General features: G+C 46.5%; 1 protein-coding gene across 5 annotated transcripts in view; it reads left to right on the forward strand.

The window, feature by feature from the left end:
• LOC144120532 (monocarboxylate transporter 12-like) overlaps nt 1-15541 on the forward strand; it is a 45475-nt gene that overhangs the window by 23444 nt on the left and 6490 nt on the right. For 3 of the 5 annotated variants that reach the window (XM_077653053.1, XM_077653049.1, XM_077653050.1), the window contains exons 2-3: nt 10345-10635; nt 13348-13491. In XM_077653053.1, coding sequence (XP_077509179.1) covers nt 10350-10635; nt 13348-13491 — 430 coding nt within the window. In that variant the 5' untranslated portion in view covers nt 10345-10349. Of the gene's footprint in view, nt 1-10280; nt 10636-13347; nt 13492-15541 lie in introns of all 5 variants that reach the window. The other 2 variants (XM_077653052.1, XM_077653051.1) reach the window with 1 other exon arrangement.

Genomic DNA, 15541 nt, shown 5'->3' on the forward strand with positions numbered 1-15541 from the left:
CTCGGTTCGTCGGCGCAGAATGCCGCCAGATACACACGAGTCTGTCGGAAGAGTAACAGCGCGTTTTTATCGCGTTGCGCAGGCTTAAATGTGACAATTCGCTGTCAAGCATATTCCAAGAACGACAACGTCGATTCCAAGAAAACACGTAAAGTGCGGGCATTTTTATGTTTTGTCTTTTTCAGTAAGGAGGAGAGATGAGGCTCTATTTATAGATAGAAAGGCGCTTCTATGGCAGAGCGTACACGGAAGTGCGTTGGATAGCTGTTGAATGCGAGATAAGAGAGATAACGGAACAACTAAGCTTCAGATATCCGTCTTTTTTTTTTTCAGGTAAAATGCCAGTTTAGTAGATAAAAGAACCCAACAGTAAAAAAAAAAAAACTGGGGAAAACACAGGCAAACTACAAAGTTTTTCCAGGTAGAGATTTGATTTTGTAAATATTTTTAAATTATAAACGAAATGGAAGCGATTATATAAAAAAGAGAAAACAGAACGCGCCATTGGTGTGGGATCCCAACTCACGCCCTTCGTGTGTTGCCGCTACTAAATGACCGACGTCGGTCTCGACTGCCCTTCTTTGTATTATCGATTTATGCGCACGGACATGTGGGCTACATTCCAATGCGTCAAGCTTAGCCACACCTGATTAGGTTGAGCACGTGAACTGTGGATTCGTTGCCCCATCGGCAATGAGCCATCTTTTCTTCTACTTACTTCGATTAAATGATGAAGAACCTGAGAGGAAAAAAATGAAACGAAGTATGAGGACAACGCAGTTAAGGCACTGCAAATTAGCTTTGCTTTCTTCGATTTCACTGACTGTCGGCCTTACTGGTTTATACACCTAACGAGCCCTTAATTTCCCTGATTAGCGCGCGTCCCGCCTTTAAGTGTTCCTTTTTCGTTTCCCGCGTCTTTTTCGCACTGTTCTAAGAATACCTTGTCCCCGAAGCGCAATGCGTACGCCAAGATAGCACCGGGCATTGCAATCTTGAGACAGAGAGAGCACACTTATTCATAAAGTCTGGGTCAGTCACCGAGAATAGACCGCACTTGTTTTACTGGGACCAGTCGTTCCTTCCACTGAACCATATGTCACCCATATGTCACCCCCAAGGAGGGAGTGAAAGACGAAAGAAAGAGGTGTCGTAGTGGAGATATCCGGAATCATTTAGACCACCTGGGGATCTTTAACGTGCACTGACATCACACAGCACACGGGCGCCTTTGCGTTTCGCCTCCATCGAAACGCGGCCGCCACGGTCGGGTTCGAAATCCGGGAATTCTCAATCGGAATTCATGACGTCATATCTTCCTGGGACCCGCAGCGTAAACAGTATTACCCATTTTATTTTTAAATTATAGGTTATGATGATTTGGGTACAAAAACATGGTTGAAATGGGTTGCAATGCCGACAATGCTTCAACGTCCGGTACGTAGGAAATTATAGTTTCCGAGGCACACGGGAAGATTTGGGCCTTAATTCATTGCTTAAACGCGTCTGTGTGCGTGTGTGTGTGTGTGTGTGTTGACTGCAGTATTAAGAACGGGAAAGGTGCTTAGAAGTGCTTTACTGTGTGTTAAAATAATATCCATCAATCCACTCACTTTTTTTGTCAGGTCTGGTTTCGTTTGCAAACCAACTTTTTTTACCATCAACTCAAACTTACTCCCGCTGACTCCCACCTTTTGAAAGCTTCTCAAAAGGTGAGAAACCATGCGACTCTCGCCATACTCACTCAGTTAGAGTGTAAGTTCTAAAAGAAGGACAACTACAGTTTTCTACAGCACCAAACCTCAATCGGTGACTGCTACGCCTGCAAGTCGCTTGACAAATATTAGACAAATTTTTCATTTCCGCAGGATTACGGAGGATATATATAGGGTTTGAGAGGGCTTATCCGCGATTTTACAGCCGTATACCACGTGGTAGTTGCTGTGTAATACGCAAATGACATCCCTCGTTTTATGCTGTAAAATATAAGTATGTGTGAATGACCTACCAGGCGATACGTACGTGCTATAAGAACGGACACTGGTACTAACGAGTATATTTCTGAACGTGCGGCTAGCTGCAGCTAATCTTAATCTATAGGCCAGTTCACCATGCATCTCCAAGCAGTGCGCCTACATCTGGAAATAAAGAAAGGAAGAAAGGAACGCCTTTGATGTCCTTGAACAAAACTTTCCCTCCTGACAGGCGGTTTTTTTTAATGCACGCAATCTTTTCTCTTCTGTTCACTGGCGTGCAAAACCTGAGTGACGATAAACCTACTCCGTCGTTAGCAGTCTTTTCCTCTTTGTGTCACGTCCGGACTTTTGCGGGTTTTTTTTCCTTTTTACGCACACTGCTTATGCTATGCGTTACTTAAACAGTAAGGAATTTAGGGACTTGCCAAAGTTCAAAATGATTGCGCGGTGCAAGAGCGCGTACTAAACTGTGGTACGAAGGTGTGCTGCGCTGCAGAAGTTGACAAATTTTTGCAATTCTACTTCTGTACAGCTCGACAGCTTGTAAGCCGTGCGGTTCAAAAGTATTAAGCTTACAAAGCTACTCAGCTGTTCTGCGCGAGATGAAAAAGGAAAAAAAAGATATAGCGGTGATCATTCGCATCACCTAGGGTGTCATCGCAATTTAATTTTTCTCTCATCCTTAGCTGCTTTTTTTCCTTCACTCTCCCTTCCTTTTAGTTCCTTTTTGTTCCCAAATTGAATGCAATATATCGTGCACGTCATCCACAATTTTTTCATCTCCTCAGTTATCTGTAAACGCCAACGCACTTGCAATCCTTGCAGCTGTTGTCCGACCCAGAGCTCTTCGAAAAAGCGACAGCGAATCTGTCGCCCTCAGGCATCGTGTCGCGCCTTTGAGCACGATGTAACGTCTGGCTCATGAGCATACCCGAACATTGCAAGCGAAAAGCGTCACTGCGCCAACACTGCACGCTCCCATGCGTCATATCTTTATTTCAAGTACACTAAAGAGGGAATTATATTGAGGGTAGTTATGCATAGCAGAGAACAACTGTGCATTGATTTAGCACGCCGTGTTGCTGGGCGAGTTGTTTCTACACACATAAAATTTTTTTACCGCAGCGGGGACAGGAAAAAGAGACAAGAACCGAACTTCATGTCTCCAAAGCAATGTCCAAAGAACAATAAAAGATGCCTACGTGACTATAACGAGAAACGAATTTCTGCAAAATGCACGAAAATCAAAGAGACAGCCACAACATTTCTTCCAAATAAAAACACAAGAATGACAGAAAAAGAGACAATGATGAACAGCATTGCATACATGCGACTAAATTCCACTGCTGCATACGCGTTGGATATGCGAGTCGACGATGTGTAGCATACGCGAGAGGCAGCCGGCTCGAGTGCGGCTTCTCGGCAGGGGGTCGCCGACCCGATCAGCGCCGCACGCAGAACGTGTCGAGCGCGGCGGAGATATCACCGAGCTGATGCTCGCGCTCTCCATAGCACACATGGGGAACGTCTAAGAACAGAAAAATTGCGCGAGATAGTTTATTCAAGCGAAGTGATGTTGCTCAGCGGGCGATGGTAATCGGCCGCCACTTTCTCTGGCGATGTCGTTCGCGGATACACCTCGACTCTTGAATGCCTACGACCTTGAGGAACGCTGTTTCCTTATCTTTGCAGCTATTATTTACTCCGGCGTGAGGCCTAAGTGCCGTTCAAGGCTCATTGTCTCCAGGAGCGAGACTCTAATCCGAGGACACTTTCCGCCGCTCCGGGCCTGTTACGCGTGGCGTACGAACAACGCTGTCGCCTAAACGAGCGTCCCGTGCGTAGAAATAGCGCATCTCGGCTCGACTGTTGCAGTTAGCAATAATGAGCCGGGCGAGAAGCACACCGGAGTAAGGAGCCGCTTGCGACCTCATTTGATAGCGTGCTCCCAGTATGAGGTCGCGTCTTTCCCTGCTGACTCGACGACGCGACGGGCTCGCCGACTGAGGTGTTTATAGCAGGCATCACTGGGGAGACGGGTGGAAACTTAGCAGTGCGCCGGAAAACAAAGTAAGGCAAGGTCGAAGTAATCGCAGAACCGCTTCGGGGACGACTTGCTGGAATAGGTCGGATTTCTGTGCATCTAATCTAGCGATAGGCCTGCTCTCAGTTCGACACCTTCAAGGGTACCACCGCCCCATCACCCCTGATGGTGGTTGCGCCACCACTAACAGTGTCGGCGATTGAAGGACACGCAAGCTGTTTTATTAGCATTCGGACAAATAGTATTTGCTGACTGGTGGGTTTTATCAGCATTCATCTGTCCCAATTCTTCCCTGCGAGGTGGCTACGATCAAATTGTAAAGTTAGAGAGAACTCGGAGGTAAGAACATGTTGCAGTTCGAACGAAAGTCTTGAACCAAGTCCAAGCGCCTGAGCCAACTCAGAAATGTATGCGCTTTTGAATTTACGATGGACAGGACAGAAGAAACACAAATAGGCAGGTAGGATCAAACCAAGAACAGTTTGTCCTTCGAATTTGTCGTCTCACGCAATGCTTGTTTTTTGTTTTTTTTTCACGTAGCTATGCGAGGTGGTCTCCATAACGTTTTAACCAAAAGATACTTGGTCTAAAAAGCTGAAGCTGTCATCATTTGTCAACTCAGCCGCTCTGTAGAAAGATGCTTCTTTCTTTACTCCTCCAGGTTCCACCTATCACAATAGGAAAGAAATATTTTCGGTATAAATACCTGTAAATGAATCAAGAAATCCAATTCATTGCCATTTTTACAGAAAACAGCAATGCTTAATATTTTACGCGCGTACGCATAATTTCTAACAAACTGTCAAAATAGTTGGAAATTTAAATATTAAAACACTCATACTTATAAAAACAACACCCTGGGAACCACAGAATCAGTTTGTGTTTCGAAGATGCACATAACGTAAGAAGTCCAGGGGGAAAAAATACAAATTAGTACTGGTGGCAAAATCTGCCAGCACGAAAATGGCGAAACACGTGCCAGAAATCTCACTGATTTAGAAAATATTTTTTGCTGTATCAGCTAGCTGGCATAAGAAGCACCTATTTTCAAGGCTAAGGGAGGCTAAATTCTCCTGAAACAAAGAAATTCGTGCGCGAGAACACACCCTGAGAAACACTGCGAGTTCTCAGTGTACAAAGTTGTGAACAAATCACCTTAAAAGGCTAACGATGATGCCAAGAGCATAACCACCGCTGACTAATTGGGAGAAATAGTTCAAGAAAGGAGCGTATTGAAAATTCGTGAGCGCGTAGGGCGTTTCACGGCTTTGAAAAAAAGGCAAAAGCCGCAATAGGCGCGAAGTCGGGTGACATCGAGTTCAAGAAGAGTCTTCAAAAGTCGGTGTCCCTATAGGAAACTTACAATTAGAAACACCGCATCACCGGTCTATTCTGGATTAATTTCTGATAACCTTAATAAAAACCAAATTGAGGGGAAGTCCAAGCATGCAGCCACAAACTGAATGGCGTGCTTTGCAATTCCCTGCGTGACCTGCACAGTGCACCCCTCTATGACAGGCTACGCCTCTAGACAGCGAGTAAATTCCGAGATTTCAGTGTTCCGGTAACTTTTGTGGGCACTTGTACATATATTTTTTTTTGTGCTCTAAGACAAGAATAAATGCATTAGAAAACGTGATAAGAAGAATAATTATCTGCACGAAGATGGGGGGCTGCATGGTTTTCCGGTAGTTTCTGTGGAAATACTCGAAGACGCTTCAAGAGAAAACTGACAGACTGCAGACGTCGCTGTGGTGCCCTCGGCTGTCAATCAATCTGCCCCCCTCCTCGAAACCATTCGTACCAGACGCGTGTTTGCTACTGGTGAGAGCGTTACAGCGTTCATTTTGTTTTTTCGTGCAGAATGTTCGTCATTCGTTGAATAAACACATTTTGTCCGTGCAAATTATTTCTCCGACTTTCAAGCCGTCCCCGCATGTCTCATTCAAGTCGACTGCAGTCAATCAATGCAAGCGTGCAAAAATTAATAACGACAAAAACTTGTTATCTGAGCTATTTGCGTCGCGATTAGTAAGTCTGAAAACCGCTTTCACCACGAGACAAGGTAACGAGGCTTGTAGCCTCATTCTTTACGCACGCATCGTGGATGTGCTGAGTTTGTTGCGCCAGAGCGGTGTCCACTCACTCCAGTAGCGGGGTCTGAGGTGAGGAGGAACGAGAGATAGGATTTGTGTTACCTCACAAAGGCCGAAGCAGCATTTCTTTTCAGTGGAACCGTCTGATTTCTACCGACTTCCATTCCTGTGCTGAGGCGAGTGTTCGCTGCATCTATAATTCCCTTGTCATAAACGTTGTGGTGGTTGGGCAATCAGGTGGCATGCTTCCCTGTGTGCACGTGACAGTGCCTGGCGTCAGTTATATTGCTGTGCATTCGCAGCGAAGCAAGCATCGTCTAGCGGCTTTTTTTTTTTCCACACTAGCGGCGCCACCACCGTCGGTGCAGTGGCTACATGACTATCCGCATGCTCAAAAGGCGTACTTGTGGCCGCTTTTCTTTATTCAGACGCCCCGTCGGTCTTCCTTCAGCAGCTCGTCCCTCTCTCTCTCTCCTTTCCATCGCCTGCTTTCGTCGGCACATGTTAAAGAAGAGCATTTTTCCCAGCACTTCTGCTCCCCGTTGTTGGGCTGCACCTGAGAGCACCGATGAACAGGGTGAAGCAGACCCACGACGATCAGCGGAGACTAGGGGCGCCGCAGAAACGAAGCTCTTTGCATCGACTACGCCACAGCATTCACTACCCTCTTTCATGCTTAAAGTGACGATATTTTACGATACCAGAAAAAGGAATAAAACTGGTTTTGAGAACAGAATGGCGCAGTAACTGTCTCACTTCTTGGTGGACGCCTCAACCACGGTGTGAGGGAAGGGAGGAAGGACAAATTTCGACCACCTGGGAATCTCTAACGTGCACCGACATCGCACAGTACACGCGTGCCTTTTGCGCTTCGCCTCCACCGAAACGCCGCCGTCGAGGCCGGGACTGAACCCGGGTAGTCCGGCTTAGTAGCCGGATCTTCTCAACGTCAACCCAAGGGGAAGGATGAAGGGGACGATAGAAAAAAGAAAAAAAAGAGAGCCACACACGACGTGGGTGGATGCAAACCACTTGTTCTTGTATTCGTAGCATAGAAACGCATTTAATAACGCTGGCACACACCAGACGGCTCTCGTGCCCAAATCCCAGCACAATTCCAGGATTCTTGAACATGAATTTTAATTGTGATGCAACTGTGGTCTATTTTAAGGTGCTATTATAGAAATATTAAAGATAATAGTTTATTCTTACCACGCGTAGCAAAATATTTGTTTTCAAGTTTGTCCATCGCTCGCATCGAGTAAAGTCTGCCATAGAAAACCAAAGGGGAACGTTTGTGGTGATAGCGAAAACGTTAATAGCAAGAAAATGCAAGCCTATCGAGGGGAGGCCCGCGACTATATTGATTGTTATAATGAAATCTTACGATGTATGAAAAAAAATCGCATTCAAAAACTGTTTCCCGTTTAAAAAAGGCGCTTGTCCAGAATATCCGGGAATGCAAGTAGGTGAGACCCACCTCCCTTGATGGAATTCTATGGCACCAAGAAGTGTAGTACTTGCTACCACAATGCCAGGAAGTCAAGTGCGTCTCACTCATTTGTGCTGGGGTTCCCAGCACCGAAACACGCTCTGTAAATACCGCAGTCGCCCCTTTGTCCCGAACCAACCTCCCCGGTACAGCGAAGAGAGATGAGTGTCCATCCCACTTGTGCTGGGGGTTCGGGGCCTCCACGCAAGAGACGTCTCCGCGGGTAGTGCCATGAAGAGGGAGACTGAGGCCATACAAGAATAAGGCGTTCCGTTTAAGTGTTCTATCTTTGCCGAGAAATATCCGCCGCATCGTGATGTAACGCCAAGCGTCCTTCGGCCGGCGCAAGCCCAGGAGCACGCGACGACGAAGAGCGCGTCCCTGACGCGATCCTGCACTGCCACGCCGTCCGGCCTCGGCTCTCCCCCTCGACTGGCGCGATTCTTCGCTGAATGAGCGACTGCGGCTGATAAGCGCGCAGAAAACGCCTCTTTTTTCGGCTTCCGAAACACGCGAAGGACGCCGGCCTTCCTCTCATCCGCCGCCTCGACTTAGCTGCCTTTCTATCGCTCGCGCAGCAGCCATTAGCTGGGAAAAGGCCAACGGACACGAGCGAGCAACGCCCGAAGCTGGGTTTCCTCCGTCGGCTGCACGCACGCTTTACGGCACGTCCCCTCGCTACTGGCAGCGCACTGCGAGGCACCTCGCTCCAGCTTTTATCGCACGCAGTGCGGCCAAACTAAAGATAAAAAGGAAGAGAAAAAAAGATTAAAAAGACGGAGCGATGACGACTCAGATGAGGCGCGGGGAAAGTTTCCTACACGTATGGAAGTTTCTGCAGTTATTACTGCATTATGCCGCCCCTCTTTGGTGGTGGTAATGGTGGTGGTGTTTAACAAAGTGGCTTGTTATAAAAATGATCTATAGACAGTCTATAGACTTCTTATAGACTCTGTTGCTTTCCTATAGATATCTTTTTGTCTATTCATGGTCTATAGTCTGTCGATAGAAAAATGTATACTAAAAGTGTATGACCATAAATCTATAGATTATCTATGGACTGTCAACATTATATGTATTGCCTATAGACTGTTCTCTAGGGTTTGTCTATACAGTCTATACACTCTATAGACAGAAGTCCATAGACAGTCTACTGACTGTCTAAACAAATTTTTGTAAGGGAATCTGGCTAGTTGGTTATGCATTTTATCAAATACAGCGCTTGAAGACACAGACAGAAAGTTGAGACACACACATACAATGGTCTGAGTGTGTTATTGTGTGCACATTGTGCGTTATTGTGCGGTACTGTGTGCTATATGGTGGTGTGTCCGTCTCACATTTCTGTCCGCATATTCAAGCGCTGTATTTGATTTTAAAAAAGTGGTGGCGGTAATAGTGGTAAATTACTAGTAATTTTGTTCGGCTTTAGACAGAGCAGTCCACAAGAATCTACATTGACAGACTAATCCACAAAAATCTACCTTGAGTTAGAAGTAACTGTTGCTAATAGTGTACAAGCGGCCCTCACGCACTACCAAATCGCTCTCGATCACATCGATTGCCTCTATTGTATTACTAGCGTGGCGACAAGTTTTCTAGGTATGAATGCATGTTGAACCATTATTTGAGCATGGTTTTCTTCTATTTATACTTCGAGCTGTGTTGTGTTCCAAACAAGTCCAGGATTCCTGGACAGAAATTGTGAATATTATAATATTGTACGGTACTGGTGGGGAAATATCGAAGGTAATGGTTCGTTCTTCCGACGCGTATCAAGATATTTCTTTAATGTTTGTCCATCACTCGCATAGAGTAGTCAATACTGCCGTAGAAAGCCAAAGGTGAACGGTTTTGACGATCGCAAAAACCTTATCAGCAAAAAAAAAAATGGTAGCCATGCCGAGGTGAGATATACGGGTGTATTGACAGTTATAGCGAAATATTACGATGTATGAAAAAAATTACGTTCATAACCTATTTCCCGTTGAAGAATGCATTTGTCCAGAGTTTCTGGGTATGGGTTGGCAATACATTTTGAGGTAAACGGTAAAGTAGCTCAGTTGTGAGTGCCTGCACTGCAAAGTGGTATGCTTCGGCTTGGTTCTTTTTTTCTTGCCGCCGGTTTAAAAGTAGTCTCAAGTCCCTGCACAATATGGTCGAACCCATTAGTCCTTCTCTCGACGGGCTATCCCCCCCCCCCCTCCCTTGCAGACAGCCCGCGGCATTTACCGCGTAGCCGCATTGTGTCACTGCTCTTGCTCTTTTCACCACGCACCCGAAACACTCTTTCTGCTAATTCTCGCTCACCGAAGAAGATAAGAACAGTGTTTTGCGTTATTACGTTCATCAGCGTTGACCTGTGTGGGAGCGCTGTCAGAAAATGGGACAGAAAAATACGTGCCGTGCATCAAAGATTTCCCGGAAGACGACATAACATTACAAAGGAAGGGGAAAACAATATAAGCCGACAAGCACTTGTTTTTTTTTTTCTTTTTCTCTGAGCCCGTGCATTTGCACCTTCCAGGCTGCCGCCGCTGGCTCAGCGCATTTCCTGCCACTCGCATTGCACATGGCCAGTCAAGGCAGGCCAGGCCTTCGTCTTTCCTTTATGCAAATAACGAGATAGGCAAAACGGGAGACATGCCTGAGCATCCTTATCTATTTTACAGCTTTTCGCGCCAGGAAGAACATTCTCGGAGGTGGCCTCACGATCAGTCTGACTCCTCTCCGCAGAAATCATGACGACCGGGCTGCGGGACAAGAAGGGTCCCGAGGCGGTTCCCTGCCAGCCACAGAACGGCAAGCCGCAGGCCCGGGCTGCTGCTGCCCCGGGAGAGAATCCCTACCAGGACACGTTCCACAGCTGGGTAGTGGGCGTGGCCTGCGCCTGGAACTTCTTCTGGCTCACGCTCGTCAACCGGTCGAGCGGCATCCTGTTCGTCGCCATCTTGGACGTGTTTAGCGTCAGCCGCCAGGAGGCCGCCTGGTCGTTCAGCTTAATGGACACGCTGGCCAGCTTCACAAGTGAGAAGGGAACGATGGTTTCGTGCTGTTTTGGATGTCGCTACGCCGGGGGAGTGCATACCTCGCATCTGAGCGTGGGCTCAACGACCTGACGAAGCGTTGCTTGTTGGAGTCACAAAACAAGACCTTTGGCTTGAACCACTTACACCGTGGCTTGAACACACGGTTACGTCGCCGATTAAACTACTCACTACGTCTTAGCTTTACGTTTACTACGTATTCAGCGATTGGCGTTTGCTAATTTATTGATTTATTGTTCATTTATTTTTGTTTTGCTGACATTAGAAACGTCGGTCGACAGCAAATACCATTGTCGCTGGCTATTCCCCAGACGAAAATGATGATGAAATCTTAACACATATACAAAGGAGATTCTTCCACAAATATACAGGCAAGCTATTGTTGGCTATAGGTGAGTAACCACTCATTAACATCCACCCAAACGCTGCCACGCAGCTATTTGGCTGTTCGTCTTTGGGACAATGCCAGCAAGGAACGAACCGCAGCACTCGAACCCGGATTTGTCGAAATCGAAGGGGATCGCGAAATAGTTCGATATATCGATAATGAGATCTGTAACAATGACAATAGATAGCTTTATCTGTAACCTACAAACGATATTGCATTGCACACGTGGGAATAGCGCGGTTCTTGCAGCGACATGGCATGCACTCTGGTGTGCTGGCGGCGCACCGCTCGCTAGGCGTTGTTAGGCCTAACCTGCTTCGCATCGAAGCCGCAGCAAACAGGGCTTTGGAACTGGCCACTGTCTAATAAGATGCCCAGTCCTGCACCAGTGCACCATAAATAGTGCAGTAGGTCACTAAAATTAAGCCGTACTTGGTTTTCGCAACGTGTTTGACGAGAAGCGAGAGAAGCACGCCAGGGCAGGCGAGGGCAGCAGCTAGGGTTTAGTTAGGTTGCCTTCACCGCATCACAGCGATGTGCCGTGCAAAATGAGTGCAAGGGACCGAAGGCCATCCTCAGGCACATGCCACGTTCACCTAGTCACGTGATTTCAAAGCGCTAGCGCCGATCCATCTTCGCGCGCTAAAAGTGATCGAAGAAAGCAGTTAGGAGAAGCGCCACTACCAGAGGTACGGCGCCGCTCCGTTCGATATGTCGAACGACCAGCGAAACTGGAATTCGAATTATTGCGCGACTTTTCTATACGTTTACACATGACTTCCAAGCGGATAGTCTGTGTTCGATATAGCCAATGATTCGAAATATCCGGTTTCGACTATTCTGAGCTGTATGCCAGCCTAAAAAAAAAAAAAAACTCACAGGACGGTTACGACTATGTAACGAGATTCAGCGATAGCTGTGTACGCATTTAGTTTTGGGGACATCTGAAGCAGAAAAGATACAATGGTCAAGAGCGTGTTTGTGACTGTACAGCAAAAGCTACAATGTTGTACGGAACCCCAGCCACCTCTAGACATAAATGTTTTATCGCAGGCTGAGGCAATGCATGTCAACGAAAATAAAAAAAGGCCGCCAGTATGAACGAGCACAATGCTCTTCCGAGGTCTGTAAGTGCGTATGCGTGTTTCTTCAACACTTTCCCGCAGCCCCGAGTTACACCGCAGTCGACGTCGTTGGTGAACAAAAAAGGTGCGCCAACAAGCTTACGCACATGTTCAGCGCACTTTGTGAATGAAGTGCAGACAGAAAGAAACCCACTGTCTACACTTAATTTCAGGAGCGGAACGAAGCACAGCACCCGGCCTAGCAACTATACAGAGTGCTTCATCCAAGACTTTCCGCAATTTTTAAAAATAAGCTTTTTGAGTTATAAGAGCGCTTTTTCCGGCATAGCATTGTCAGCGGTGTAGTACATCAGAATGCAGCTAAGACGTGCTAACTCGCAGGCTGGTTAGCTAATGTTGAATAGTTAGCTTTTAATTATTACTGTTAGACACTTTAATTATTGAGAGGTGTGTAGCACTGCGTAAGTAATATCCCGAGTTTTAAATGAAATTTACAGCAGCAGCAAACCTGCCAGTGTTCATTACTGAAGTTAAATCCACTTTCTTAACGGAAAAAAAAAGAAAAAGATTTCAGTGTCTCCTTAGCCCTCAGTAAGACGTATTATGCATCAGGATCATGGCAAAAGTGAGAAAGTGAGAGCAAAACGCAGCTAACACACGCGCATATCGCTTAACAATGTGAGAACACAGCTCAAACAACGTAAAGAGTTGCTAGTTGCATAATCAAAAGGTTATTACTCGCGCATACTTTATAAACGCCTTAGTTGTAAGTGAACATACGTGATCTGTATGTAAGTAGTCTGCTCCAACGTAAAAGAATAAACCTAGCTGGTTCGTCAAACTTTAAGGTGCACTATACAAGCAGGGGCGTATCCAGGAGGCGTTGCCGCCAGGAAGCGACGCCTCTTGGCTCCCTCCCTTATAAAAATGGTCTGAGACAGTCTATAGACTTCTTATAAACTCTATTTCCTTCCTATAGATATTTCATTTTGTCTATTCATAGTCTATAGACTGTCTATGCAAAAAAGTCTACGAAAAGTGTATGGCCGAAAATCTACAGATTGTCTATAAGCTATATGATTTGTATTGCCTATAGACTGTTCGCTAGGGTTCGTCTATAGAGTGTCTACAGCCTTTATAGACAAGAATCTATGGACAGTCTGCAGACTGTCTAAAGAAGCCCTCCTTGCTCCCCCTCCCTCCCGTTCTCCCTTCGCAGTCATCGTGTGCAGCGTGGTGTACAAGGTGGTGGACACGCGGGAGCTGTCCATCATCGGCTCGCTCACGGTGTCCGGGGCGTGCATGCTCTGCTTCCTGGTCTTTCGGGTCCAGGTAATTACAGTCGTTCTGGGAACGATCATAGGTTTGTCACACTCTTTTCTTCCTTTCTAAGCCCCGCCTCGCTTGGCTTGCGCCGCTCTTTTGTTCCGCTCGCTTCAACCCTCCACGCGCACGGAGCTTCGACAGTTTTACTCAGAATAGCAGCAAGAATGAAACAAGTCTAGAATACCCCGTAATTTGCCTCTAAGAGATTACGACTGAAGACGACCAAGTGGGAAACGCTCCTGCGCAGTCGAAACTCGATAACTGTCATTAGAAGAGGGACAGAAAAGTTGTTCGAATTACGCAGAGTTAGAATCGGGCTCCCCAAATTACGCGTGATGTTGGATTGGGACCAGCTAGCGAATAAACTGGAAGTTCGAATTAAGCGAGCTACACAGTTCCACTGTAATTGAACAGCGCGTCTCGAACTATTTTCAGGAACAAGCGAAGCAGTGTGCTCAGAGGATAAAGCGTGAGGCCTATGAGATGCCAGACGGAGTGCAATGTTTTTCAGTTCGTAAAGGAAGGGGTGAATGGGCTCATAGCTTCAGTTAACAATCTAAAATAAATTAAACATCTACGGCTAGTTTAGTAACAAAAGCAACTCGTGAAAGCAAGTCTAATTAACGACTTTTGCTTCCCCACCACGCACGAGACAGCCGCTGTAAAGCTATACAGCTTCTTTTCGAGTAATAGAAGTGAAAAATCTTTTTTTTCCTTAATTTCTCGAAAAAAAGCAGTCATTAATGTACAGAAGAAATCTACTGTTTCGATATTAATGCACATTTTTGTAAAATAAATAGGTACAGCTCTGATCTATTGAAGAGAGAGGAGCTCGTGCTCGAGTCGGCTTATCAGCCGGTTGGCAAACGGAGACCGAGCTTCAGTGCACGGTTATCACCGGCTGCCGCCCTCACTGTGTGCCGCATAGCCACCGCGGAAAACGGAGTCTTCTAGAACAGTGATACGCTGAAAAGGCTATATTCGAGACCCGCCCTGCACCCTGGCTGCTTGCCTACCTGCTGCTCTGTACACTTATGCAGTGTGTCTTGCCATATACATAAAAAAGATGCGGAAACGAGGTCGTTCTACAACCGGTGTATAGAACTAGGACGGAGTTGAGAGAACCTCCATTTAACTCGAAGGAGTGGCACAGCACACACGTGTTTTATAAAACTGAGGGTTACCAAACGGTGCACTAAAGAATTGCTTCCTGGTGTGCTTATACCAGCTTTACAATTCTGATAATTCCTTATGCTGCAGAGAGAAAAGCTCACAACGTTGCCCATTGGCCGCTCAGGAACGACAATACCAGTTGTTGGGCGAGTTGGTGTTCACGGTGATCCATACAGCGCGACAGAGAAGAAGGGACACAACACAGAGTGCTCTGTGTTATGTCCCTTCTTCTCTGTCCCGTCTGTCGCGCTGTTATGGATCACAGCTCAGGAAGTAGTTCAATTTCCGGCAAAGAAAAATCAAACAGAAGTGGATCTAGATTAAATCCTCAAGGTCGCCACTGACCATAACCCTGTCATTTTTTTTTTCAAAAAGACGCGAATTTGATCCCAGTCGCTACGTCGTTTCATAAACGTAGCCGTTTCCAAGTTGTGACGTATGTACTTATATATGCTTATAGAACTAGAGGTAAAGCCCCCTTCCAGGGACCAATCAGCGCGCACGCAGTGGTAGCCCGCTAAAGCGGATCACGGTATCGGATAGCGGAACTGGCTCCGCTTCAGCCAATAGAGAGTTATAGCACAGCGCGATCCACTACCGTGACCTGCTTCAGCGGGCCACCACTACCTAACGATGAACAGCTGGGCGCCCCACCCCAGCGTTTGTGTTCAGTGTTGTGCGCGTTTTTCCTCTTTTTATCTACTCTGCATGCGTGCAACTTGTACAAATGTACTGTTATGAAAATAGTGCAATTATCACCTCTCCCTCTATCCTTTCTTACTGTCCCCTCACCTCTTTTATTTCCCTTCTTCAAACTGCCTGCTGCCCTTTATTTCCGCTGCCCCGGCTCAGGTGCCGCCGTAGTGATGGCGGATGCCGGGGTTAGCTTTTACCTTCCTTTCGTTTTTATTTTA

This window comes from Amblyomma americanum, chromosome 2 (genome assembly GCF_052857255.1).
Source record: "Amblyomma americanum isolate KBUSLIRL-KWMA chromosome 2, ASM5285725v1, whole genome shotgun sequence".
Classification (NCBI taxonomy): domain Eukaryota; kingdom Metazoa; phylum Arthropoda; class Arachnida; order Ixodida; family Ixodidae; genus Amblyomma; species Amblyomma americanum.